Source organism: Rattus norvegicus, chromosome 8 (assembly GCF_021556685.1).
Source record: "Rattus norvegicus strain SHRSP/BbbUtx chromosome 8, alternate assembly SHRSP_T2T, whole genome shotgun sequence".
Taxonomy (NCBI): domain Eukaryota; kingdom Metazoa; phylum Chordata; class Mammalia; order Rodentia; family Muridae; genus Rattus; species Rattus norvegicus.
The window spans coordinates 85,027,009-85,054,929 of NC_141541.1; the positions used below are offsets into that span (position 1 = coordinate 85,027,009).

Here is a 27,921-nt window from a genome sequence, read left to right on the forward strand (position 1 = left end):
CACACACAGACACACACACACACACACACAGAGACACATACACACACACAGACACACACACATACACAGACGCACACACACAGACACACACACAGACGCACACACACAGACACATATACACACGCACACACAGACACATATGCACACACACAGACGCACACACACACATACACACAGACACACAAACACACACAGACACATATACACACACAGACGCACACACAGACACATATACAAACACAGACACACACACACATACACACACATACACAAAGACACACACAAACACACACAGACACACACACACAAACACACACAGACACATACACACACAGACACACAGACGCACAGACACACACACAGACACACACGCACAAACACACACATACACACACAGACACACACAGACACACAAACACACACATACACACACACATACACACACACAGACACACAGACGCACAGACACACACACAGACACACACAGACACACAAACACACACATACACACACACATACACACACAGACACACAGATGCACAGACACACACACAGACACACACACACACACACACACACACACACACACACACACACACACACACCAGAAGTACCAGAAGTTTTTAACACGACCATTGGATGATTATTCTTAGAATGAGTAGCTGTACACTTCCCAAAGGAACAAGTGTGTTGAGCACACGAGCACGCACTACTTCTACAGATTACAGTAGAATACAAACTGACACAGCCAGCCAAGGATATGAAGAAGCAGACATAAACGTGAATGTATGAGTCTCAAAAGAGAAGGAGAATAATGGGACCTTTCTAAGAATGGAGAAAACTTAAAGTATCATGGACGTATCACTCTGCAGTCCCCAGTTCACAACTATTCCAGCTTAATCAACCTCACTCCACCATATGCTGAAGAGTAATAATTTATGCAATATTTCTTTATAATCTTCCTCTCATTAATGAAGCTTTGGATGTTGTCTTCATCAGGATTTACATTGCTAATCGTGATATCCAAGGTGGTGTTCCATCAACATGACCACAAAGCAACTTGGGGAGGAAAGGGTTTATTTGGCTTACACTTCCCTATCATGTCATCACTGAAGGAAGTCAAGTTAGGAGCTCAAACATGGCAGAAATCTGGAGGCAGGAGCTGATGCAGAGGCCATGGAGTGCTGCTTACTGGCTTGCTCCTCATAACTTGCTCAGTCTGCTTTCTTATAGACTCCAGGACTACCAGCCCACAGTGGCACCTCCCACAATGGACTGGGCCCTCCCTTATCAATCCCTGTTTAAGAAAATGCCCTACAAGCTTGCCTACAGCCTGATCTCAAGGAAGCATAAGGTTTGAGGCTGATTCAGTAGAGGTTCTCTCCTCTTAGATGAACGTAGATGTTTTAAGTTGACATAAAACTTTCCAGCACAGATGACATTTGTGTTTCCTCACTTCCCGTCTCTGTCACGGTCTACACAGCGAAGCACATTTTTAAAGGCAGCAGCCATAGCTGATTTAAACCTATGGAATCAGAGAGTTAGCTTCTATTTTTGCATAACACTTCTGTCCCACAGCAATTTGATATTTGAACTTAAATGTTCACTGAGGCTCACAGTACCATCCCCGATATATAATGAAGGTAGGGGGTGGACCTAAGACAGATAATCAGGTAAACTTACCTAGAATTGGTGTTTCACTCATGTGTATGAGCAAGAAGTTCCTTTTAAAAGGCACCATAACAAGTTCGCATCTGCTCATTTCTAATACATCCTGGCCAAACAAATCATTTTTTACTTTAATCCTGATTTCTAGGGACTTGCTACTCTTTCCTGAGCCACTTATTAAATAAAAACACCTAAGGAACAGGCTTCATAGTCTACTCCAGCAAAATAAACCACAAAGGTATTAAACTAAACACCAGATGGCTGAGAACAAACCCCCATAGAGTTCTATTTCTTAGGTTCTTAATTAAAATCATTTCAAGTGAATCCTCTCAAAGATGACACCTGAACAGAACAGATTATAGTTTTCCATCTAGCATGGCATGTGTGAGCAAATTCTTCTTGGCAGACAGCACACACATATGTTAAAATTATACGAAGTTGATTTTCTTCCCCTAATTTACCTGTGGGGTTGTCACTTTACATAAATCAACAGATGATCATGGTCCAGAAACGTCAGGGTTACACTTCCAAATTCATGACATTTTTATTCCTATGTCAGATATTGAACAGTTGGGAAGCCATGTAAGTCAGCTGATCATGCCACATACAACATTTACATGGCTCAAGTTAATACACGACTGAAGTAACATTCACACTGCTGAATACAAGTCCTGAACGATTCTCCACTATTTAAAACTTAAGTCTCTAGAGATGACTACAAGTGACAAAGTGGGACAGAAAACACTGTGCTGTGTGGAATACCAGAGGAGGAATGTGATTTCTGTGACTTTAAGTTTAATTGAAAAATCCGGCTCTACACAACACATATATGAAAGGACTAGTAATACTATAACATATCTACTTATAGTCTTATCTATGAGAATGAGATATATGGCGTTTAGCTGTGATATGATGATAAACTTTTATAGCATCAAGTACTTTAAAATATAAGGTATTAAAATAAGAAACTGATAACTAAAATTTTGCTCATCTTTTAAAATGCTGTTATTTACATGGTTTACTAGGTAGCTTACAGTTGTAAAGTCGTTATATTAATATAGCATATTATGAATTATGTTAAAATTACTACAGTATGAATAGACTATGGCTATAATAAAAATAAGTAATTAAAGTCATGAATTCTCAGGATTTTATCACCTCACCACGAAAGACAAGACTTCTTGGAAGACGTACCTTATCTGCTATCTCTTATTGCAAGACAAATTATCTATAAAACTTAAAACATTAGCATCGTCATCTCATCGTGCCGGTGGATGAAGACTCTGAGGGCAGACCTGGTAGGCGCTCGCTCAGAGTCTCTGTTGGCTCCAGGACGTAGTCATCTGAAGTTGCTGGGAAGGAAAACTTTGTTTCCGATATGAGATGATTCTCGCGGCAGCTGATACGTGACCGCAGCTCCATGTTCTACGGAGCACTGCACGAGCTGCTCAGTGACACCACGAGGTAGCTGCTGGATCCGTCCAGAGTGCAATGCAGGAGTGAACTGGATCATAATGCCTTGTACTCCAAGCCTCCCTCATTTGTGCCCTGCTCTACTCACCGGAAAGAAGTCTCCAAGCCTGACCCTCACAAACCGGAAGAGCCGGGGCCCCACATTTTAACGATTGCCTGAGGACACCTGCCACTGATGAGTGCTCTCCTTGGCTCCCAGTTTCTGCAACGTTACATTGTTAAGAGCCTCCATTTCTTGACAGCACTCTAAAAACTTAAACTCTGGAGACCTATATGCATAGTGTGACACTCAGCCCAGGGAAACCTGTGGCTTTGCGCTCTATGTGAAACCATGTTGCTAAATCCTAAAACTCTTCTGACTAAATCAAAATTAGTCTATTTTACAAAACAGTTGGGAGGCAGCAGACAAAGCAATATTCCATTCTGGGAATGAGCTGCAGAGGTTTTAAAAGCAGGAGGTTAGCAGCTGAAATAAATACTTAAAAGTGTGACTGGAAAGAGGAGCATGTGCTCGGCTCTTAATGAACAGGTTTTAAATTTTAATGTGATAAGTGAATAGAAAAAAATTAATCCATAGGTAGTCCAAAAGTTAATATGACAATTTTTATACAAATTTCCCAAAAGAAAAAATATTTCTTAAAAAGACTATATGAATAAGATGTTATAAGATTCTGGTATTTTGTTTCACTTGTGGACATAAATTTTGATTTTCACACTTTTTAAAAATGATGGGATTGTGTACTTTTTAATAATCATGTCTAACATGAACAGATTAAATGTGAAATGTATGCATATGTCAGGACACTTCATTACTAAATCTTACACGGTTCCTTAATTTTATAGCATTACTTGAAAATATACTTTAGCCTTAGATGCAGAAGCATGGGGCTGGGGAGACGGCTCCGTGGTTATATGAGCTTATGCCCTTATTGCTCCTGGTTTGGTTTGATTGGTTCCCAACAACCACACGGCAGTTAAAGACCACCTGTATCCGGTTCCATGGGACCCAGAACCCTCTTCTGACCTCCTCAGTCTTCTGCACAAAACTGATGCATATACAGACACCCACACACACACATACATACTCAATGAATGAATGAATGAATGAATGAATGAATGAATGAATATAAATCGTTAGATTCGGAAGTGCACAAACCCTGTGAAGCTTCTCAGAGTCAAACATTTGCAGTGTGTTTCAAGGACCCGATTGGCTCTCTAAGACTCTAGAAGCAAGGACCAGAAATTCAAACGTCCCTTTTAAACACTGGCACTTTAACTGCAGGGGCACGTCATAGGCAGTTTTGATTCACAGAGTTTCATTAAGACGACCTTGGAAATAGTGTTTCCTGATGTGCCTCGCACTAAGAAAATGTTAGAAAAGTAGAGGCAGCCCTACCCCTTTGATTGCAGCACTGGGAAGGCAGAGGCAGAGTGCATTCCCTGTGAGTTTGAGGCCAGCTCGGTTCACATAGTAAGCTCCAGACCAGCAAAGGCTATACAGCAAGACCCTAACTTAAAGGAAAAGAAAGAAAGAGAAACAGACAGACAGGCAGGTGGATAGACAGATGGACAGACACACAGACACAAGATAGAAGGAGGAAGACAAAAGGCAGAATGGTTCCCATCTACATTCAACATGGGAGTATAATGAATGTAAATTTCATGACTCCCCAGATGAGAAATATCTATATTTTAGTACGAACATAAATTTAAACAATTGTCTTGTGAATCTTTCCTAGTGATATTTTACTTTTGTATTTTAAACCCATTAATAACACCAAAAATAGAAATGTTTTTCTTAAGTTCACATGTGGTGTAAGCTATAATGGTCTGTATCAGACCAGCTGTCCGATAGTAAAATGATCTGTGCAGAAAAACAACTTTTAAAATGAATAAAATTGGCAGCCAGGGCTTGTGGGACCAAGATCCAGACGAGGCAGATTCCATCCGTTTCACCTGCTATGTCGGACTCCCATTTGCTGGTTCCCAGGGCAAACACTGAGGTCTAACAGTCATTGTGGTCAAGAGATATCCCTCAATCTCAGAGGATAAACAAAGTGTCAGTTCAGAATTACCAAAGTAAAGAGAGCTCAGGAGTCCTGACCACAGAGAAGAAAGAATCCACTTGAAGTCAGTGCCTAGGAAATTAGGGTGTGTACCAGATCCCAGGCAAGCACAGAGCAAGCTGGAGATCTAAGGGATCTGCTGAGAAGGCAAAAACCTGAAAAGGCTTTGGATAAACAGCAGGAAACTAAGACAGAGTCACAGTTTTCCTAAGGAAAGGGAGACCCTGGCAAACACGTAGACTGTTTTGTTTTGTATTGTATTTTTTTAGAGACAGGATTTCCCTGTGCATAACTGGCTGTCCCGGAAGTTGCTCTGTAGACCAGGCTAGCATTGAACTCACAGAAATCTTCCTGCTTCCCAAATGATGAAATAACAGATGTGCGCCACCACGACCCAGACTTTTAATGAGCGTTCAGAAGGATTGCATTCACATGGGATCAGTGAAAAGGTATAGACCACTATCTGATGACATCATCAAACCCAATCCTTATCCACAGTGGGGTGATCTGTACTAACTGTCAAGCCCTCTCTAAATTCCCAAATCCCTCATGTTTCCCATAGCATACGTTCCCAAAAGCATTACACATTTCCAGGCATGTAAGAAAACTGAGCCAAATCACTAACAGCTAAGCAAACACACACACACACACACACACACACACACACACACACACACACACAAAACCACAAAAATAAAACAAGGAACAAAACAAAACAAAAACAGAGAGCTTACAAACAAACACATGAAAGCTTCCATACAAACAGCAAGCAGCCACTGGCACAATTACTAAGCTGTAAACTGTAATGTTCTGGTAGATCCCGCAGCCAGATGATGCCTAGGCACCATCTTGCAAAGGCCTATACCATAGCCAGTAAAAGTCCCAAGGACAGGGCTGGAGAGAGGGTTTAGTTCTTGCGAAGGACCTGTGTTCTGTTCCTGGCACCCACATGCTTGTTCATAAGCATTCAGATGATGCACATACATGCATGCCAGCAACACACTCACACACACGGAATGAAATGAATCTAAAACTAATAATAAAACGTGAAAAAAATCCAGTAGTTTACTACTGGGGCTCAGTGATCAAAGGTTCCTTTTCTGAATCTTAAGGCTTACGCATGCCGAGCCTCAATGGAGTCAAAGCACAGTGATGGAGAACTGGGAGCCTGGCTACCTCCCAGAGTGCTTAGGGTTACTGATAGCTGGCTAACTTGGACCCTTGGACTCTCTCTAGCTCTCCCTGCCCATTTGTAAAAACAGAAGCTTCCTGTTTGCTCTCACTATCAACTGTGCTAGCGTTTCTGAGAGCTGAAATGTGACTCCCGTGCTGCGGATGATTTCCATTATGGACTTTTCAGTCGTGAATATCGGAATGATATTTAGCCAAACGGTAATGCTTTTGCCTGTCACGTTTATTTGCCTGTTTAGGATATTCCCCGCACTCCGAACCCAAGAGGCAAAAATCAAAATGATTATTAGTAGGAAATTAGTAAGGTTTAAAGGAAAGTTCTGCCTTGTGAAAAGAGATAAGGAAGCCGAATTCTCAGCTTCTTAACATCAAAGGGCCAGTGACTGTTTAGCCCCAAACATTTATGCACACTTAGGAGACTTTCCTCATTCTTAAAGGGATCCTGCCTTGAGACTCTCATCTCAGAACTGTCCTTGATCCTGGGGATGCTGATGAGTGAGAGAGAGACCAGTGGCTAGAGGGACAGAGAGGACAGTAACTCCTTCTCACTAATGCTGTTCTCAATTGCCACGGCTGCGCTGTAGTAAAAAGCCAGCGGCCTTCTAAACAGCCTTATTACCAGCGATTTTAAGATTTCCACACAATGGGGAACCTCTTATCCCTCGTACCCAGGATGCTCTGCACTATTACGTCATCACATCACTGTGCAGAAGTTGTACTGTGTTATTATATTTTATTATGGAACATCAGAAATAAGACATGGCAGAGGTGAAGGTTTTATATCACTCACAGTATGGGCATGTGCGTAGTGCTTAATGAATTAGCACTGTTTTTAGATCTACAAGCAGCATTAAGATACACTCATTTGCGGGCCCCAGATACTTTTCGTTTGCATATTTATCTAATGAGGAAGAAATTTTCTCAGGTTAGCAGTGTTCGCTATCTCAACCAAGCAACTGGCTTTCTTATCTCATTTGCTCTTAACTTCAGTGTTTTTCCATATAGGATATAAGTATTCTGAAAAATAATTAAAGAGTGAATCTTAAATATATACATTTATAGAATAATATGCTCGCCAATATCTATGTTAATGGCATGTTATCACATAAATTATGTATTGTAATTTTCTTTCTTACCTATTTTTGAATGGTTTTACTTATTTTTTTATGTTTGAGATAAAGGTCTTAATAGCGCCGGATGGCCTGGTACTCACCATGTCCACTACTTGGTTTCTGAGTTCCTGACATGCCTTGGCCTCCTGAGTACTAAGATTAAAGATGTGTGCTATCACGCATAGCTATACCATAGTTCTCTACTTTGAATTTTCAGAACAGGTCCTCTCCACGCCTGATGGTAAAAGCTCAGGTGTTTCTAGAATTTTCAGAGTGACTACTTAAAGGACTGTAGTAACTGACATGGAAGCAAGCATACACTGAATGATGAAGCTGAGAATCCGAATCCGGCAATACAAATGCCACGTAGCACATTCCTCATCCCAGCAACGCTCCCTTGCACACCTACGTCACTCAGGCTCGTTGAGAAGACAGCAGACAAAGTAAAGCAATGCTTCTGTAGCACTGAGAAACGTGACAAGGTTATTTGTGTTGCTGTTGTTGTGGTTTTGGGCAATAGCGTCTAGTCGTGTCGCCTCTGCTGGTCTGGAACTCACACTAGAGACGGGGCTAATATTTGGCCTCTACTTACCATTACACGTATGCTCTACCATACCCAGCCTGAAAGTTAACCTTTGATAAAAAGCCTCAGTCTACAAAGGTCTTTAGCTTATCAAATCTATAGCGTTTTAAATGGGGAACGCCTAGAACCAGGGTAATGTTATCTCTTCTTTGTCCGTGTTCTTTCATTACCTGGTGGAACGCCACCTGCTCCTTCCTCTTTGTCCTGTCTGTCTGTCTGCCTGTCTGTCTGCCTGCCTGCCTGCCTGTCTGTCTATCATCGTAATGAAATCACCTAATTTTGTAAGGCTGCTAGAAATGTGTTCCTATAAGAAGTGGTTGTAGTGATGGCACACACCTTTAATTCCAGCCCTCAGGTGGCAAAGGCAGGGGGATCTCCAAGTTCGAGGCCAGCCTGGCCTACAGAGTGAGGTCCAAAGTCAGCCAGAGCTACACAGAGAAACTGTGTCTTAAAAACAGCAAATGTTAAACGAATAAATGAAGTGTAGTTGTTACTTAGGCCTGTGAAAACTCGGCATTTTCATGATACTATTTCATAAGGACAATTACTGCTTACCATTCTGAGGAACTACCATAGAAAGGTCGTCAGAAGAAACATCACACAAATCAAGAGGTAACTTAGAGTCTGGCTTTATTTTAGTCTACGGCAGAAAATAAAATGAGCAAATACAAACAATCACAAAACAAGAGGCATTTTTCTTCTGAGTTGCAAGAACATAGAGAACTAAATTTTGTAGTCAGTAGGGGTCCCTTGAAATCTAGGAGAATGGCTGTATATCTCAGTGTAGTCTCCACATGAATCGTCTCTCTAGCTTATATTGTAAAACAGGGCATTTTAGTAACCCACTAAGGCAAAATGGTTTTTAAAACCTCTTCTGTGGTCGGAGAACTCACATCCATGTGAGTCCCAAGCAGCTCAATGGTAAAATCCACGAGTATTCATAACAGTGCATTATTAGGGAGGAAAAAGATTCCCTTTAATTATCTGTACAGACAACTGTGAAAGATCCTTATAAAACCAATTATTTTTAAGTTAGTTTTATTTTAGTGTTAGTTGAATTCGGAGTCTCAAGTACACTTGGCAAGCACTTCACCCTTGACCTGCATTCCAATTGCCAGTTTTCAGCCAAAATGCATTGAAAAATAAGTTCAAGGATGATTTTTAGAATTTGTCTAATAAAACACCAAAATTAAATTACTGGTGATTTTTGATGTTTAGTCAGCGTGAAGGGTCTCATACAACAATTATTTTCATATATATTCCAAATTTTGTTTCCATAAAGCATAAGACAGCACCACTGTGTTAACATATAATTTTGGAGGAAGGCCATTTTGCAGATGTGGAGCTAAACAGATGTTCTACCACTGCGCCATATCTGTAGTCCAAAAGCAATTAAGTAATTATTAGACAAAAGACTGATTTTGGTAGGCCTTGATCATATACTCCATTGCCTTATAAACTGAATTCTAAACATTTTGTAAGTAACGGGATAAGCTAAGAGTGTGAATCTTGGTATGTAGTTCTGTCACAGATCCACCAGGAAAACTAGAGCTCCTAGATTTCAAGGGACCCCTACTGACTACAAAATTTTCCACACAAGGACCATGAGTCCATCATGAATACGGCTTTCAGAGAGTTATTTTAAAAGCAGTTCTTTTTCATCTAGAACCTTAGACACATTTGTGAAGATCTAGTCAAGAAGGTTTTCTGCTTAACTACTTCTGAGTTCAGTTTCATTTCCGATGCAGAGAAATCTTATGTTTTTCTCCAAATCCTTACAGCTTTCCGCCCAGGTAAATATCTTTACACGTATGATAAGCATAAAAAAAAAAAGATCTCCACACATTATTCAATTATTCTTAGGTTGAATCAGTATGTTGTCAGTTTAAACCTCTTAGTATTACCATTTGTAAGCCATTATGTTGTACTATGTCAAATGTGGTGAACATAATCTTCAAACATACCAGCAATCTTCCTATCTCAAATGATCCCAGCTTATATTTCAAGCAAAGTGTTCTTACTGAACACTGAGGTTGGCTAACGGTTGTTCTTATTTTGAAAGTGTAAATGCCAAATCACCAATGCAAAACCTAAGCTGGTGACTTCTGGCAAAATTGCAGTTTGGAACAACGCAACGAAAGTCCAGGGGAGAGGACTGCTTGAAAGTCCAGGGGAGAGGACTGCTTGGCACCACATGTCATTCTAAATGCATAAAACATCCTGTCAGGAGATAGTTCACACAGGCATCCCCTGAAGTGTGGTCATTTCCATGTCACAAAAACAAGACAAAAGAAGCAACAAAAACAAACACACAACATAATCAAAAAACAAAACAAAAAACTAAGAAGAAATATTTGCAATATCAAGTAAAAGTAAAAGCAAACTGATCTGGGATTTAAGGCAATCCCGAGATTCTATGCCTGTGTCCCATCCCATGGTGCATTTTCCCCCAAAAATGTATTTTTTTCAAAATTAGAGCCATTAAAAAGCTGATGGGAACCTTTGCCCATCTATCTGTGCTGTCAGTCTATGAATCACAAAACCACCCCATGGCAAAGTTCTCCAAGAGGAACCTCCCTTAAGTAACTAAGGTAGCACACTCTCAGGCTTAGTGGTTGGGAAGGAAGCAAGCAGAGGAAGGACTGGTAACAGTACAAGCCACCTAATCTTGCAGTAAAGCACCAGGGGATTAGCATAAAAAAAAAGTATCCCAGGTACACAAATCAGTAGTCAAAAGGCTGAGGTCAATATAAAACTCACTGGCTTTTGATTGTTAGAAAGTGAACCCCCAAACTGTGGTAGCTATCAAGGGCTCTGCAGACCACAAAGCTACATGCCCAGCATGTCCTCAGCACTATTGTAACAATGTCCCCTCTTTCTCTTCCCCTCCCCACTCTCCTCTTCTGTTCTCCCTTCCTTAATATCCCTCACTCTATCTATACCCCTCTCCTCTCTTTCCTTCTCAGTTTCTTCAAGTCTCTCCCTTCCTCCCCTTCCTCTTTTTCTCTCACACATATTCTCAAATATAATGCCCTACCATTGAATGTATCTCATCCCAGGAAAAGATACTCAATTGCATGCCACTGAACAATGACGTCATTAAATCTGATGAAGCAAAATATCCTTCCAGGAAGGGACTAATTTTGAGTCAGTTTCAATGGAAGGATTCACACTGAGAGTCGGAACAGAGATGAGATAGAGAGGAAATTCTTTATAAAGGCTGAGGTCACTAGGAGAGAGATGATTCTAGTGTAATGACGGTGGTGACAAATACTTAAGTATCTCTTAGCTAGACAGACATGTTTGCACAATGATGCACCTGGGAGTGACTCTGTGACACAATGACGCTCGCTCACTCACATCAGGCAGTAACTCAGACAGGAGAGTGATACATTGTAATAAGCTTGCCCTGGTGAGAACTGTCAAGTGGTTTAGGAAGGGATCGGAGACTTTAAAAATGCACCAAAAGGATCTTGCTTTACATCCTGTACAAAATAATGAAGATACTGGTTTAGTGCTAGTTTTCTACAACCAGCTGACTCCCAGGAAAAGTAGCCATCATCTATCCGCTCACCTTCCCCTCGGCATTCCAGGGGCCCACTGACGGGCACCATTCTTCTGTATTCCTAACAACCAACAAGGTTAAACAAACACTCCCAGGAACACTGACTACTCAGGGTGGAGCAGGGACCTGAAGGACAGGGATGTGCTGCTGCAGAAATGACTCCACCCTAATTCAAACTATACTTCTGCTCACGGGCCTTCCCGATTCCATACTCTGAGGAGTCAGATTTCCATTTCACAAAATAAGCTGTACTGTGAGAGCATGAAGACCCAGCAGAAAGTAGAGGCGCAAACAGAATTCTGAACGCGCTTAGATCCAATGCGATCAGACGGAACAACTCCCTGAATATGAACCAAAGAATAACTAGGAAATAGGTAACTTTTTAAAGTAATCAGTAGGAGTGTCGCCTAAGAGGAGTTCACAGTAATTAGCATATATGCATATGTAATCTTGGGAATGTCTCTTGAGATGTTAGTAATTGCCTGGGAAAAGTCATGCTAGACACTATCAGAGCTTATGAAGTCAGTTCAAATGCAAACAGCACTGAACAACGTAGAAAGGAGTTTAGGAAGTTGAAATAAATTACTTTAGAGACTATATGTGACAGTAGCTACAGTTGGCTTTTCCAAACTGAAAATTCAGAAGAGAAGAAAATAAGCAAATACATAAAAGGGATCATAAAACAACTTCTAAGGAGTAACTGGCAAAAATTATATGTATAAAAATTTCAATGCCTAGATAATTAAATGCTAAAAAATAACATTCTAGTTATAAAAGCAACTTGATTCATAGATTGTATAACAAGTAGAATAAAACCAGGGATCTTTCTGGGACCAATAATTCACAGGTAGATGGTATATGCTCTGTGCATGTGAGACCCTGGCTTTAATTCCAAGCATAAAAATAAATGTAAAAGGTATGTGTAAATCTCTCTCTCTCTCTCTCTCTCTCTCTCTCTCTCTCTCTCTCTCTCTCTCTCACACACACACACACACACCACATTTATTTTGAATAAAGATAGACAAGATATAGTGGAAGTGTCATCTCTTTGTCCAAGAATGGGCAGGTGAACTTGTTGTCCAGTAAAGCCCTCAGCTGTCTGGACACAGCAGCAGCAGGATTCACACTCTTCCTCAATGTATGAGTTTTGCATAACAAAGCACTTACTTTCTTAACTGCCTTAGCTTAGATGCTAGCAGAGTTCTGAACATGGATTTAACTTATTTTGGGATCACACTCTGTCTCTCTTGTCCTTGTCCTGGCCTTATTTATTTAGCATTGTATTTTTATAAAAGTTTACAGGGGTGATTACCGGAAGACTCTCCTGAGAACCTCTGAAGCAGGAAATTTGTTTCTGCTCACAAAAAAAAAAAAATCTATCTTATTCAAGAATATTATGATAAACAGTCATCCCAACGCAGTGTTATGACAATATACTGAGCTAATAATAAAGAAAATTAATCCTCTGAAAACAATCCAAATCATAAAGTTCATCACTGATGAGCGGGGTCTGTGGAGGTAAAGGGTAAGAACGGGACCTGACTTTCTGGGTACAGATGGCGGGCGTGAAGACCGCAAGTCTCATTTAAAAATCTATGTGCCAGCTTCTCTAGTGTTTTCTTTCTCATTGTACAGTTGGCCTTTTGAGACAGTAATGACACTAGAGAACCCAGGCTGATCTCAACCTAATAACACTCCTGCCTCAGTATTTAGAATTTGGGAATAATGTATATGTAGTGCTATAACTGACTGATATCTGCTTTGACCCTGAAACTGAGATACAGTACCCCAGATGTAGTAGCCCTTAGGGCATGCGGCCAATTAAACCTTGACAGTCATTACATCTGAAGAGAGATAAGAATATTTGATTTCCTGAAATAACAAACATTGTCTTCTGGGACTTACACTCAACTGCAGTATATGCAATTTATAAGATCAAATAATTCTCCTTAGCATGTATATAATATGATGATACGCTTTTAATTTATGTCATTTTGAGTGTATGGACAAGAAGCAGAATATAACCTTGTTTTATAGTATATAGTTTTATTTCTTCTGGAAGCTCTAATTCAAGTAGTATTTCCAGATAGAGATATTATTTCAGAGGTTCATTAAACATACATTAGGAAGAGTAATATATTAAAAGGTCATAAACTAATTTTCTATGATGGGGGACTAGCTAAAAAAAAAATTGTGCTCCTACCTGCATTATGTTTATGGTTCCTCATAGGTTGGAGGAGGCCCATTGATGCATATATAACTACTGTGATACAGTTGGGTTTTCTTTTAACAATGTGACCTATTATGTCCCCTGATAGAAATTAGCAAAAATTGGTAAGTGGCACTTGCTATTCTGCTTTTTACATTGTCAGTTGATTTATAAAATATAACTATCATTTGGTTCCCAGCACAAGAGAGTTGCTTTTAAAATATACCAGTTCAATAATTTTGACTGGCTGTTTAATTCATTCGCTAAAAGCTTGGCCCACTACTATGCCCTCATTTGATAGCTGGTGTTTTATTTAGTAATGTCTAGTGTCAGATAAGCACTATGGACAACATAAAGTTGCTCACAGAGTCAGCACCCCTAAAAGTGCTGTCATCTGAATTCAAAGGGGAGGGGGGTTGCCTTTCTTTCACAAAGCCTACATCCAGCAGGAACCTAAGACGATGGTGTCTCCTTTGTTTGTGTCTTGTAAATGGTAATGCCACTAAGGACTCTGACGTCCTTATTTTTTTTACACTTCATAAAACTGTATCTTTCATGCGCGCTGTGGTGACCTGTTGACATGGAGAATCAAGGAGAGCACATTTGCGTGTTTCTGTCCTGAATTCCTCTACTGTACAGGATGGATCTAATAAGTAAAAATCATACTCTTGTCCAGTTTTTTTCTATTTTTTTTAAACCTTGAGGTAGTGTTTTACTAACTTTTTCTGGCCCAGAGTTCACTATATAGACAAAGATGGCCCCAAAGATGGCCTCAAGGTCCTGCTGGCTCTCTCTTTGAGTACAGCAATTACACACATGAACCACCATGCCCAGACTGGCCCAGATATTTTAAACTTGAGAAATGTCAGAGTCGTGAAAACATCTTCCATGGTGATCATCTTATTTAAAATAAACAACAACAACAAAAACCAAAAATAAAAAAAAAAAACCAAACAAACAACCGCCCCCCAAAAACAGATAAAAGACACAAAAGCCTCGGAATAATTTTCATTGACTAAAAGGATATTTCTGCAGTTTTATTTGGACTTTAAAATAAGTTTTGTAAGATTTTAAAGGCAATATAAGAACTTGATAAAGAGTACGAAGGCCCCAAAATGGCTTCTTTAGAACTTCACCAGAAAAACTAGTCCTAATGTTGATTTTATATTATTAATATATAATTCAGAAAAAAGCTAAGTAGAACTCTAGTTTACATCATAATAGCATGAACCATTCTGAGAGCAAGAATATGTTTTCGGTTCTACAGCAAACAAAGATACATTCAAAAGTCATCTTATTCCAGTCCATGCCCCTTCATGTCCAAGAGCAAAAGATTTTTTGGGACTATTATGAGGGAAGGAAATTTCCCATAATACATCCTTCAGTAGAGACCTATTGTTACTGTCTCAGATACACATAAGGTACGGTAGAGTCTAAACAGATAGCTGGATATTTAAGAATACTGGCTGCTCTTCCAGAGGAGCCAAGTTTAGATCCTAGTATCCACACTGAGAGGCTCACAGCAACCTGTAACTCTAGCTCCAGGACATCTGACACCTTCTCTGGTCTCTAGGAGCACTTGCATACATGTGTACATGTGTGTGCATTCACAAATACACACACACATACACACTCACGCACGCACACAAATCTTAAAAGAGTTAAAAAGTGTGAGCTTCCTATATATGTCTGTAAATACATTTTCTGAAAATAACAGGCATGAGCCACACCCTGAAAATCTTAACTTGGGAACTTTGTCCAGCATACACCACACTGCACTGCCCCACATTTCATATTTTTCATTTCGATATTGCTACACTGTTACCTTTCTTGCATCTTTGATCATCTTCCGAACAGTTTCCTTTATTGTAAGTAGATGTGCCCGGGGTGGATGAAAGAGGAGGTCTATATGGGTGCTCCCTAAGAGTCCGGGCATCACACACGGCCATCCCAAATCAAGATTTGGAGCCTCCACGTCCGACTGCATGGGCCAGTAAGTCCCTGAAGACGAGCCGTCATCACAGGAACTATCAGAGCCATGTTCTGTATTTTGTGCAATCTTCTGGACATTTTTCAAAATATAATTAATTTCTTCCTCAGCCAGGAAGTCTGAGACTCGCTCCTTGACAAGGAACTCTTGGTAGGCTTCTAGCCCATGTTCAATTAGAGTATCAACTGCCACACGGTACCACTCCTTGTAGTGCGGCTCGACATAGTTGTCAGACCTGCACTCATCATTTAGTGAGGAAAGCATTGATGAAGTCTCCATGCTTGCTGGTGTTGGGGGCGCTTTCAAATGTTCATCTGTGCAGAGGCAAGTGGTACCTGAGTGTGGAATAAGAAAATGAAAGTCAGTTAGAACTCTGCGTGCAGATTCCTAGGATACATACCACGTATCACCTTGACAGCATTTGCATTCGCCACCCTTTAAGTGCCTATGGACGCAAGCTGACGCAAATCATATCCAAGATGCCATTAATAGAGCTGCAACTCAATACCCATCACAGTCAGTTAAATGAGGACTCCGCGTGACATAATGGCCTCGTCTTCTCCAGTGATACAGGACATCTACTTAACTTAAATCTGGGGACAGAGTGTGCTTGATGAGGCACGAACTCCTACAAGCCAGTTCTATTTTTGACATTAAAATAGTACTGTAGTAGGATTAAGGCCTGGCTACCCATAAATACAAATACGCTAATATGCTGGATAAAATATAAAAGGCAAAAAGTGTCATGTCTTCGGAGAATTTACTATTTAGTGGAAGTGGGTAGAAAGACAGTCATTACTCTAAACAGAGCCATAAGCCGTGTATTACAAGGCGACAAATGAGTAAGTATTCACACTCATTAATTAATCACGCCATATTCACTGGTTTAAGAATAAAACCAATAGAGATCTGTGCACAATAAATGAGCTTCGGCAGCCATGAGTTGGAGGCCTTCTTCTGTCATCCTGCTACAGAAGATACTTTTATTCCAGACGAGGCAAAGGAACATACCAGAAATGAAGAGGGTATTGAGGACTCAGGGAAGAAAACTCTGGTATGCGGGAAAACTGGTTTCTTTTGGGAGGAAGGGACTGAGCTAAGCAGATAAGATTGAGCCTGGTGTGGAGATCAGGAGACTTCTGCAATTCAGCCAAAAGAAGGTTAAAAATAGTCCTGCTGTAGCTGGAGGCGTCACATCTGAATCCTGGTCCCCTGCTTCACTGAAAGAGATGGGGCTTCATATCAGCCAGAGTGGGGGCCTCTAGGTAATTTGAAGTCCTGACACCCATCCTGGGGCTCACAACACAGCTGCATCCTGGGTTACGAGAACTACAAAGCTGATTTGTCAGCAGTTCTGACCTACTTTAACATTCTGCACCTAACTGATCTTTTTCAGTCTTCCTCCCACTCCAATTCAAATTCAATCTGTGACAGGGCAAGCCTGGAAACCATTACCATTCCTCACAATACTCATGAGACATTCACCCTGCCACACACACAGAGACCTTGTGAGGGGAGAGACAATAGAGTCTGCTGATGAGCAGAGATCAGAAGATTCATCATCTATTGAGGCTTTCACTGTGAGGAGAGGGAGAGAGAGAGAGAGAGGCAGGCAGAGAGACACACAGAGACTCAGAGAGAGACATAGACAGAGAGAGACAAAGAGACAGAGAGCGAGAAAAAGAGAGACAGACAGAGACAGGCAAACAGAGAGACAGAGACAGAGAGAGACAAAGAAAGACAGAGAGACAAAGAGATGGAGAGAAGCTTCCCTTTGTCAATTTACTAGACTGATCCTGTCCCCAAACCTAGGTTCGGAATTCTTCAAAGGAACTAGCTTGAAAGTGTACAGGTTAATCACATCACGGAGTAAACAATAACAACAAAACATATTACCGTGCTCATGTAGGTCTGTATTTCTAGAGCTCAAGAGGAGAAGGCAGGCAGATCATGAATCTAAAGTCAAATGAGGCGGCACAGTGAGAACTTGTCTCAAAGAAGCAGCTGCTGCTGGGAGCAGCTCAGGGGTTTGTGCAAAGCCCTGGGTACAACTGTCAGCCTTCAGCTTCAGGGCAGAGTTAAGGGATAGAAACAAGACATTCCTCTTTCTGCTTCCTGGAGACCCTTTGGCTTGAGTAAGGCCTTAACTCAAGGCTAGCGCACAGGAATTATCCCTAGGTCCTTGCTTTGTGATGCAGCCAGCAACTGAGCTCTATAAAAGACAGTCTCCTGCATCAGATGCTATTATGATGGATCACTGTGCAGATGCTCTTTCTATTTGGGTATAACTAAGAGCTGTCTCAGCTCAACTATCAGAATGAGGGTTATACATAGAGATAGAAAGTGTGTTTCTTTTACAACTTAATTAACATTGGCTCGATCTACTGCTATGGTCCAGGAACACATTGCAAATGTTAATACATTTCTCAATTATGGTAAGTATCTGCTTTTATTTTTCGGATCATTTTTCATTCAGGTTCACCATTTAACAGAGACTTGCACCAGGGAACAATATAGAAAAGAGTTTTTTTAAATGAAACCACTTGCAGGAAGGGAGGCTACTAGCATCTAATGGGAAGAGAGATCAAGGCTCCCTCTATGCATCCTACAATTGACACCCACCATAAGGAGCTACAGGGTACAGAATGCAAGGCTGTGGTTTGAATATGGTCCCCCTCCAAGTTTCAAGTGTTGAAGGGCTAACCCCTAAGGTTCGTGAGGACCTTTAAGAGATGGGCCTGTCAGCGGTAATTAGGTCCCAAGATACTCTCAAGTGTAGCCTTTGTTACATCAGGTCTGTGGTGGTGCATGTCTTTTATCCCAGTAGAGGTTGAGTTTGAGGTCATTATCTGGTCTACAGAGTGAATTCCAGCAGGACCAGAGCTACAGAGAGGCCCTGTCCCCAAAACAAAAACAAACAAAGAAAGGAAGAACAAACTTTCTGTGGAGACTGAGCCAATGCTAAGGGATGTAGGGAGGGAGATAAATTTAATTCCTACTTAATTGAATTCTTCACCATGAGAATGGGTTGCTGTAAGGCAGGCCACCTTTCACAGCTGCTCCTTCTACACCCTCCCCCTTCCATAGGTTCCCTTCCTCAGAGCTGACAAGGCTTGAGGCCCTAATGGGCAACCAAGCTCTCTGTCCTTCAGAAATGTGAGGGAAATACATGTCTTTATGAATTACTCTAGTTCAGATATTTTGTGAGAGCAACGAAAAGATGAACAAGACACCCTACTAACTCCTAAGTTTTTTCAATATTCAAAACATTCTTTTTGGTAAATGACACTTAAAGAAATAAAGTTTGTTTTCACATGACACAATAAATGAATGTTTAAACTATGGTTTCCTAAGGCTTGTTGAGTTTCAGTCCTCATTGGATAACCCCTCCATGAAGAAAGAAGTGCCTGGTGGTGGAATGAGAAGTCTTAGCTATCACTTAATTGTAAAAAGTGGTAGTAAACGACTTCCTAATTAAAAAAAATCTAGATTTGAGAGTACCTTTTTCTTAACTCTTAAAGTTTAACTTTTGACTCTCTATAATACTTGATGATAGGTGACTGTTACCCATTTGGAGGCTAAACTGCATAAAGTTCTTTAAAAGCATCATTTGTTTCTGGTTTTTATTATGCACATGAAAATTTTACAATTGTGCAAAATTAATTGCTGCACCGAGAGGTCTTATAGGTTAAAAGGACAGACAGTGATCACAAGAACAATATGATGCTACATGAAAGGCTAGTCATAAAGGAACAAAAGTGCCCTATAAACTGGTCTGGAAAGTGAAATATGAGGGATTAATTTAATAGTCAATGTGAAATGCCATGTGAGAGGCCACTGTGGGAAAGTGCAAAGGCCACTTGTACTGAGTTTGGATATTACAAACAAGACTTAGGACAACAATATACTCTATACCCTTGTTTAGAAATAGCTACACTCAGATAGGCTCTAATGACACTGCTTTATTACAAGAAGTGTTTACAAGGGAAGGGAAAAGCCACAAGGTTTTAACAGAATAGCAAAGTAGTATCACTTCCCAAATGCATATTGAAACAAAAGACTATCTATGCTTAGTTACAGATTTAGGATGCCTGTCTTTAGAGTTTCCCTGAACATTTAGAAAGGGTTATTAGAGAAACAAAAGTAATTAGGTGTAGCTCTTTGCATAGACCTAAAGAGTGTTTTATTAATAATAATTAAAATGGCTATGAAGCATGAATTCTTTTCACATGGAAATAATGAGTTAAGAAAAATTAAGTCTCAGTGTGACAGAAAATCTGAACTGACTTCTGGGATTCACTGCTAGAGAAATGATCCATTCTAGGAAAGCCCATGCATCAAAAAAAAAAAAAAAAAACCCTCTAAATATCAAATTTGAAATGTCATTTATGATAAGTACACAGAAATTTCAAATGTAAACTATAAAATAAGTCAGAGAGACAGACTTCGCAGGTGGTTCTGGGAAACCCACTCTGCCGTCATCAGAGTTGTCTTCCTGCTGGGTCACATGGGTAGCAACACAGAGACTCACAGCTATGTACAGAGCACGAGAGACCTTGGAACACCCAGTTCTAACGTGGATTTCTCCATCCAATCCTTTCCTTCAGGGATCAGGGAACTTTGCCCAAGAGGAGGAAGGAAGGAAGATTTCAAGAGCTAGAGGGGATGGAAGGCAGCAGACACAAGTGGGCGGACACACGGACACACGGAGGAACGCACAGAGACTCTGACAGCATACACAAGGTCCACACATAAACATAAGACAGACAGGGTCCCAGTGCTGAGAGCAGGAAGTGGCCATTATCGTCCATCCTTACCCAAGTTGCTATCTCCAACTGATCATTGCCTGGAAAAGGAAAACTTAAGGTTTCTCCAGTGGAATCTCATCACACTTAACCACACTTAAGGGTATTCCCCAAAACCAGTAGAAGACCAACAGAAAACCCACTCAAAGGAATGCTGGTAGACATTTTGTCTCATGTGGCTTTGTTTTGGACTTCTTCTTATCTTACTGGTCTTTTGCTTGTATATTATGATTTCTGATTGTGTGTGTGTGCATTTCTTGTGGTTTTTTTTTTTTTCATTATGTTCCCCCTTTTTTTCCCTAAAGAGAGAAAAAGAGACAAGTTGAATAGCTGGCGAGGTGGGAGCATATGGTAGAATGGGGGAGAGAAAACCAGAATATACTATATGAAGATCAGAATAAGTGGTATGAATTTTCAACAAAAATATACAGAATAACATGAATGTTGAAATCAGACTTGATCTTTCAAAGGTTCAAAGGCTTAATCCTTTTCTGTGGTTCCTGGAGCATTTTGATGAAGACTGCCATATTGGGTGAAAAGAAAGTAGGCATTCAAGTAGGCTGAGAAAACAGGGATAAGGAAAATGCAGATGTCTGCAGGAGCACGCTAGGAAGAATTCCTACAGAGACACATGGACAGAAAGGGAAGACGGCACTCGTGTGTTCACTTCCATAGTACTGCTCTGAGATGCTGTCCTACCCATGAAGATCTATAAACTGTAAAATAAAACCGTTTAAAACCTCCACGGAAATGCACGGTTAGGAAGAACACAGTAAAGTATGGACTCAGATTTGGAAGGGAGGGCCTAGGAAAACACTGCATAGCTAAACGAGGAAGAGGGTGTGAGACAGCGCAGAAAGAAGCATAGTGTGGTCCATCTGCTCTTCATCGCTCTCACGAAGGTGACCTCAAGTTAGGGTTGTCCCTGAAATGGAAGGCCATGAACTCATGTGCTTTTTAATCTTGAATACACTGTCCCATCTCTTGTAGGTAAGGAGATTTGACAACTTTATCTCTATTTCTGCAAGGCGGTTCAAAAGTGTATTAGTATCTATATGGACTAAAATGCTGGATAAAGTCATACATTCAAATTACTGACTGAATCTAACCATAATCCAGTCAATCGCAAAACAATTTAGCTTAATTTAGAATCATTTATGTTTAAGTTTATTTATAATCAATATATAAACCTATTAATACAAGTACATCTATCAGTACTTATGCCTCTGGCAACTTAAGGCCAATGAACATATTCTAAGTATAATACTGAATAATATTTTCTTATAATTAGAGAAAGTTTATATTAATAGATATAACATGGTTCCTGGTATTATATAATTCTGTACAAATATTTTGCTTGAATGAAAAATCACATGGGACAATCTTTCTGTCAGGCCAACACCAGCAATATTATTTTATTCAATAAATAAACAGAAAATAAAAAGTAATCTTATAACCCTTCTACCTTTAAATTTTTATTTATAAGGATTGTGTTTCCCTTCAAATTTGATTAGTAGAAATTTAGAATGATAAGATATTCAAGATGCTAAAATTAAATTACAAACTTATAGTAATAAGTTGTCAAGTGTAAGTTAATATCTACTCCTGCTATCCATTGTCATTAGAATTTTAGAGAGGCTTCATTACACTTAGGATGAAGCGGCTAGTCTGCACAGGCCACCACTGCACGCAGACTCCACTCCACCATGGGTGCCGAAAGCAGACATCCCCGTGAGCACGATTCCTTATCTCTTTAAGGTCATGGGAAGGTCAAACCAGAATATCTCAGATTCACTTTATTAACCTCAAAGCAAATTCCAGCTGCTCAATAACTAATTATTTTTTAATTCCTTTAACTTTTTAAATTAGAAGACGGGGTAGCAATATCACTTTCACATCAATATAATTTCAGGGTGTATTTATATTTGCTGTTATTCAATACGTTTGCCATGCCTGATCTAACAGTGATTTCAGATATGGGGGGAGGACTGGGGGACATTCCAGTCAATATTGATAACATTAAAATATAAACATTATTTGGAAGCCCATTCTGAGGAATTTTCACAAAATAATTCATAAGAATAGCAACAAGCTTCTTGTATAGGGAGCTTATGTCAGATGAGCAATTACACATGATTTCTCTACCTGATGCTTAGGATGAAAATAAGGTAAGCCAAGCTTTTTCCAAGTCCCAAACTATTCCTGAACTGCCACTGGCCAACTTTTGGTATTTCCCCCAGCTCCATGAACGGAACATAACCGTTCTGATGCCATTGTATGCTGTGCTATGCTGACGTGTCCCATTCTTGGTCTGGCCTTCGTAAGTGAAGCAAATGTTTGGATCGATAAACACAAACATAGTGATGGAACATTTGCAACTGAATAGAAAAAAGTGCTGACATGGATGAAATAATAAACATTAGCAGTAGCAAGTTGGGGTAGGGACCAAAGGCAAAAGCATAGATGAGACACTGAGTAACATGGCTTAGGTCTGACTTCTGCTGAGACCTCAGTTTGGTGTTGTAAGGGCTTGAAGACTCAAAGTGCTCACCAGGAAAATAGGTAAATTTAACAGTTTAATGCTCCTCAGAGCATTTCCATAAAGAGTAAATGAGATACAACGCCCCGCCTTTTTCCCTGCCATAAAATACTGCTTTGATGTAGGAAATAAATTTCATGTAATAAGAAAGCAAAATGTCGGGGATGGGGAGATAGTCCAGTTGGAGTTCAGTCTGGAAACCGATGCTAAAAAATGTTAGGCAAGATGACCTGTGTTTATGGTCTCAGCATCTGGGAGATGAAGACTAGCAGGTCACTGAGACTCCCTGAAAGCTATTCTAGCTCCTGTGGAGAGTTTTGGATGTGAGATCTTGTATAGTAATTAATAACAATAATGGTAATAATAATAATAATAGACTTTCTATGAAAATACACACATATACACATGCAAACACATATGGATGTGTATACACACGCATACATGGAAGCAAAATCCCATAATAAATTTCATCGTTTTATTCAGTGAATAATTTTAAATAGAAAATAAATCTGTAAGAGGTACTTTCCACTTTTTTCTTAGCAAAGCCTTTTCTTTTCTATTTCCCTATACCTGCGAGGGGCTACTGACTCAGTGACTAGGTGAGAACTCAGGACTGTCCTTGAGTAGAGTTCTCCTGGAGCCCAGCTTTGAGGTAGAACCTGGATCCTCCCCGTTCTCTGGGTGTGTTGTGCAGTGAAGCTGCTCCATGGGTATGTTATGTTATCCCTTTTCTAGCTGTTTCCTTCTCCACAGTCCATAATGTTCAGGATGCAGCACGCCTGTAATCTAGACCAACAGCCTTAAACCTGTGACCTCAGATGAGATTCCAGGCCATCTGCTTCTAAACCTTAGCCATTTTGCCAGGCCGGCAACTTTCTCTAGCATTTTACAAATGCACAGAATATTTACAGCCAGAAGAATCCAAGTGATGGTTTTGTGGATTACCACTGCCTTGAATTTTATAAATATTGGATTTTTTTATAAGATCCCTTCTATATATTTCCATATAAATTAGAGAATGAAATGTTAGTTGCTCATCTAATAAAATTTTTGTCTTTTAAATGAGTCAATTCAAGCCAAATTAAAGTATGGAGGAAGGTTTATTGGAGGCAGCTCTTGGGAAAATTCACTGACCACACAGAAGGGCGTCAGTAAAGTCAATGAGCAGAGGGAAGCAGAGAAGGGGGAAGAAAGAGAAATCACATACAGAAAGAGAGAGAGAGAGACAGACAGAGAGAGACAGAGAGAGACAGAGAGAGAGACAGAGACACACAGAGAGAGACACAGAGAGAGACACACACAGAGGGAGAGAGAGAGGGAGACAGAGAGATAGAGAGACAGAGAGAGACAAAGACAGACAGAGACAGAGAGACAGAGACACAGAGAGAAAGAGAGACACAGACACACCACACCACACACACACACACACACACACACACACACACACCCCGAAAGAGAGAGAAACAGAGACAGAGACAGAGACAGAGAGACAGAGAGACAGAGACAGAGAATCAAAATGACCGAATTATATTGTGAAGAGTCACTGGGTGAGAGGAAGCACAGCTTCTGGGCAGGAAAGTTCCATGTAGAGCCAGCTACTTCCTGTCCAGAAAGGGACTGAGGGATGTTGGGAGAACCTGGAAGATGCTTTGGTAGGTTAAATATGCACTTAAGCCACTTGTCCTGCATCAGAAACCCAACACATTGCATGAGCCGCTCTGGCGTCCGCATAAACTGAAGGTCACCAAGGACAAGGGAAGTGGATCAAAGGAGAGGAAGTGTGTAGCAATACACAGAATGGGCTTTAGGTCTGGGTGGAACACATTGTCTAAGCAGATGATAGCCTTCGTTTCTACACTCTAGGTCTGCAGTTCATCTTGAATTAATGTCTGTGCGTAGTGTAAGAGTGCATTTGTTTCTCATATGCATATTCATTTGTCTCGAGACTGCTCACTGAAAAGACATGTTTCCCATTATATTTGCCAAGGCACAGAATGCTTATTTGTCAATTGAAAAATTCCATACTGCATAAAAGATCATTATTTCTGAGTTTGCGTGTTTGCTTTTTCTCTTTCGTGGATCTCTTCATGGATCTATATGTCAGTTTCAGAGTTTTGGGATGCTGTAGCTTAAAGTCAAATTATCTAAATGCTTACTGTTTTCCCCCTCCTTCCAAACTGCTTAGTATGGTCTGGTCTTTTAGATTTTTATAAGAGTTTTTAAATCAACTTAAAAAATTTGACACCGGATTATCACAATGATGCAATTTAGGAACAGCCAAAGGGCAGAGATACTCAGAGAGGTGAACAGGAAAAGAGGGGAAGAGGAACTCCTTGGCCCAGGGGGCCTGTCTGTGCTTAGCAAGTCAACACCTCCCAACCAGGAAGAAGCTTCACTTCCGGTTTGGTTGTGTTTTATGGATATTAACCAAATATCACAGCATCCAAATGAAAAATAACAACAACAAAAAAAGCATAGAAGCCAACAGCTACAAACACTCCTTTTAATCACATTCAGAAGTGCTTGCCACGGCACTAATCCTAGATAATAATTGGACTGAAGAGTATGAAAGAGAGTAAAATTATAATCGAAGAAAAGTTTAAAAAACAAAACAACAAACAAACAGAAACAAAAACAAAAACAAAAAACAACAAATGAATGATTCCCAAACTGGAAGTAGATTTTCATTTTGATTTGGTCTTTGAGGACCAATCTCATGTGAAAGGGGTTGGATAAGGTAGAGGGTCCTGAGCCAGAGGGTGAGCCCTGGGACAAGGCTTATCCTTGCCAGAGAATGTGGCAGGCTGTGAAGGGAGAAAGATTTGGGACCACCCAGAAAAGGGCACATACCTTAAGGCATTTGAGAAGACGGTGGGAAGTGAGTAAGGAATAGCCTATATGGGGGAACACGTGTACGCACGTAGGCACGTACACAGGAAGGACTCCTTAGGTGCGTTCACCAGACAGTCCAAACATGAGCTGAAGCCCTTTGACATCTGAGGCCTCTAAATTCCTGGGTGCCTGACATTCTCCAAGAATCAGGGGTTTACTTTAAAAATTCAGATGGACTGTTCTCCCAGTAGGAGCAGAGATCCCAGAAACAACAATGAGGCCCAGCTGCTGGAGATGGTGAGATAAACCGACCTGGCCTGTGGGAGTTAGCATTTCTTTCCAGAAGTACCTTTGTCCTGGGAGCCTGCCTCAGACTGACAGACATTCCTGGCAAGGTGCCTGCTGATAGCTGTAAGGCAGAGGAGATGTGCTGTTTAGCCTTAGCTAAACCTGACATCACCTACCCCAGTCCCTGCCTCCCACCCCCAGTGATCTAGGAACCGCTGGTGAGCAGCTGGCTACCTCCTCCATTCTAATTAAAGACTTGTAGCAGCACACCCAGCTCACAGAGGTGCTTTTCTGTGAATGGTTTTTCTACAGAAGAGCTTAATTTGTGAAACCTCTTTCTGAATGTATACTATTTTGCCATGGAGAAAAAAATAAATTCTAAAAGAGGTGCATCGGAAGTTATTCTCAGCTTTAGTGACCTAGCTGATCCATGCACTGAACCGATGGCAACTGGTGATTCAGAACTCTACACATCAAACTGTTTAGTATTGGTATTAGGTCTTCTGTGAAGGTTTGAGTCAGTCCTTCTTAGAAGGGAGAACAAAATACTCACAGGAGGAAATACGGGGACAAAGAATGGATCAGGGACTGAGGGAAAGGCCATTCAGAGACTGCCCCACCTGTGGATCCATCCCATATGCAGGACCAAACCCAGTCAGTATTGCTGATGCCAAGAAGTGCTTGCTGACAGAAGCCTTATATGGATGACTCCTGAGAGGCTCTGCCAGAGCCTTACTGATACAGATGAGGATGCTTGCAGCTAACCATTGGACTGAGCATGGGGACCGCAATGGAGGAGTTAGAGAAAGGACTGAAGGAGCTGAAGGGGTTTTCAACCCCATAGGAAGAATAACAGCATCAACCAACCAGACCCCACAGAGTTCCCAGGGACTAAACCACCAACCAAAGAGTACACATGGAGGGACCCATGGCTACAGCCACACATGTAGCAGAGGATGGCCTTATCTGGCATCAATGGGAGGAGAGGCCCTTGGTCCTGTGATGGCTTGATGCCCCAGTGTAGGGGAATGCCAGGGCATTGAAGTGGGTGGGTAGGAGTGGGAGCATCTTCATAGAAGCAGGGGGAGGGGGCGGGGAGTATGAGAAAGGGGGAGGGGGATAACATTTGAAATGTAAATACATAAAATATCCAATAAAAAAGGGGAAAAAACTGTTTAGTAATCCTTATACAGTGGTGCAAACAGTACAGAGTATTCAGAAGGAAAAGCTAATGGGATATGTGAACCCCAAAAGAATAAAAGGAAAAAAGGAAGAGAAGGCAGGAACCAGGGAGGGAGGGAGGGAAGGTGGGAGGGGAGGAAAGAACAGAACAGAAACTCCCTCACAGAGTTGTCACAGTGCTCCCGGCCCAGGCCACAGGTCAGCAATAGACCAACTCTTCTCTTCACTGTGCTTTGTGAGGGTGACGACTGTCCGTCTAGCAAAATTCTTAATGCTCACTACTAACTGTTAAATACTTGGGTAATGACATAATAACAATAACAGTGATAATAATAACAACCACAACAAGAGTATACTACCTTAGTAGCTCTGGTATGACGCATTAGAAAATACTGCAGCCTAATTAAAACTCAAATTC

The 27,921-nt window shown here is 40.7% G+C and overlaps 1 protein-coding gene across 1 annotated transcript in view; it reads right to left on the reverse strand.

The window, feature by feature from the left end:
• The window catches only part of Sack1b (scaffolding CK1 anchoring protein B), a 76,756-nt gene that overhangs the window by 39,153 nt on the left and 9,682 nt on the right, over positions 1-27,921 (reverse strand). The window contains 1 exon segment of the mRNA NM_001108169.1: positions 15,693-16,192. Within this exon segment, the coding sequence (NP_001101639.1) occupies positions 15,693-16,136 (444 nt within the window). The 5' untranslated portion in view covers positions 16,137-16,192.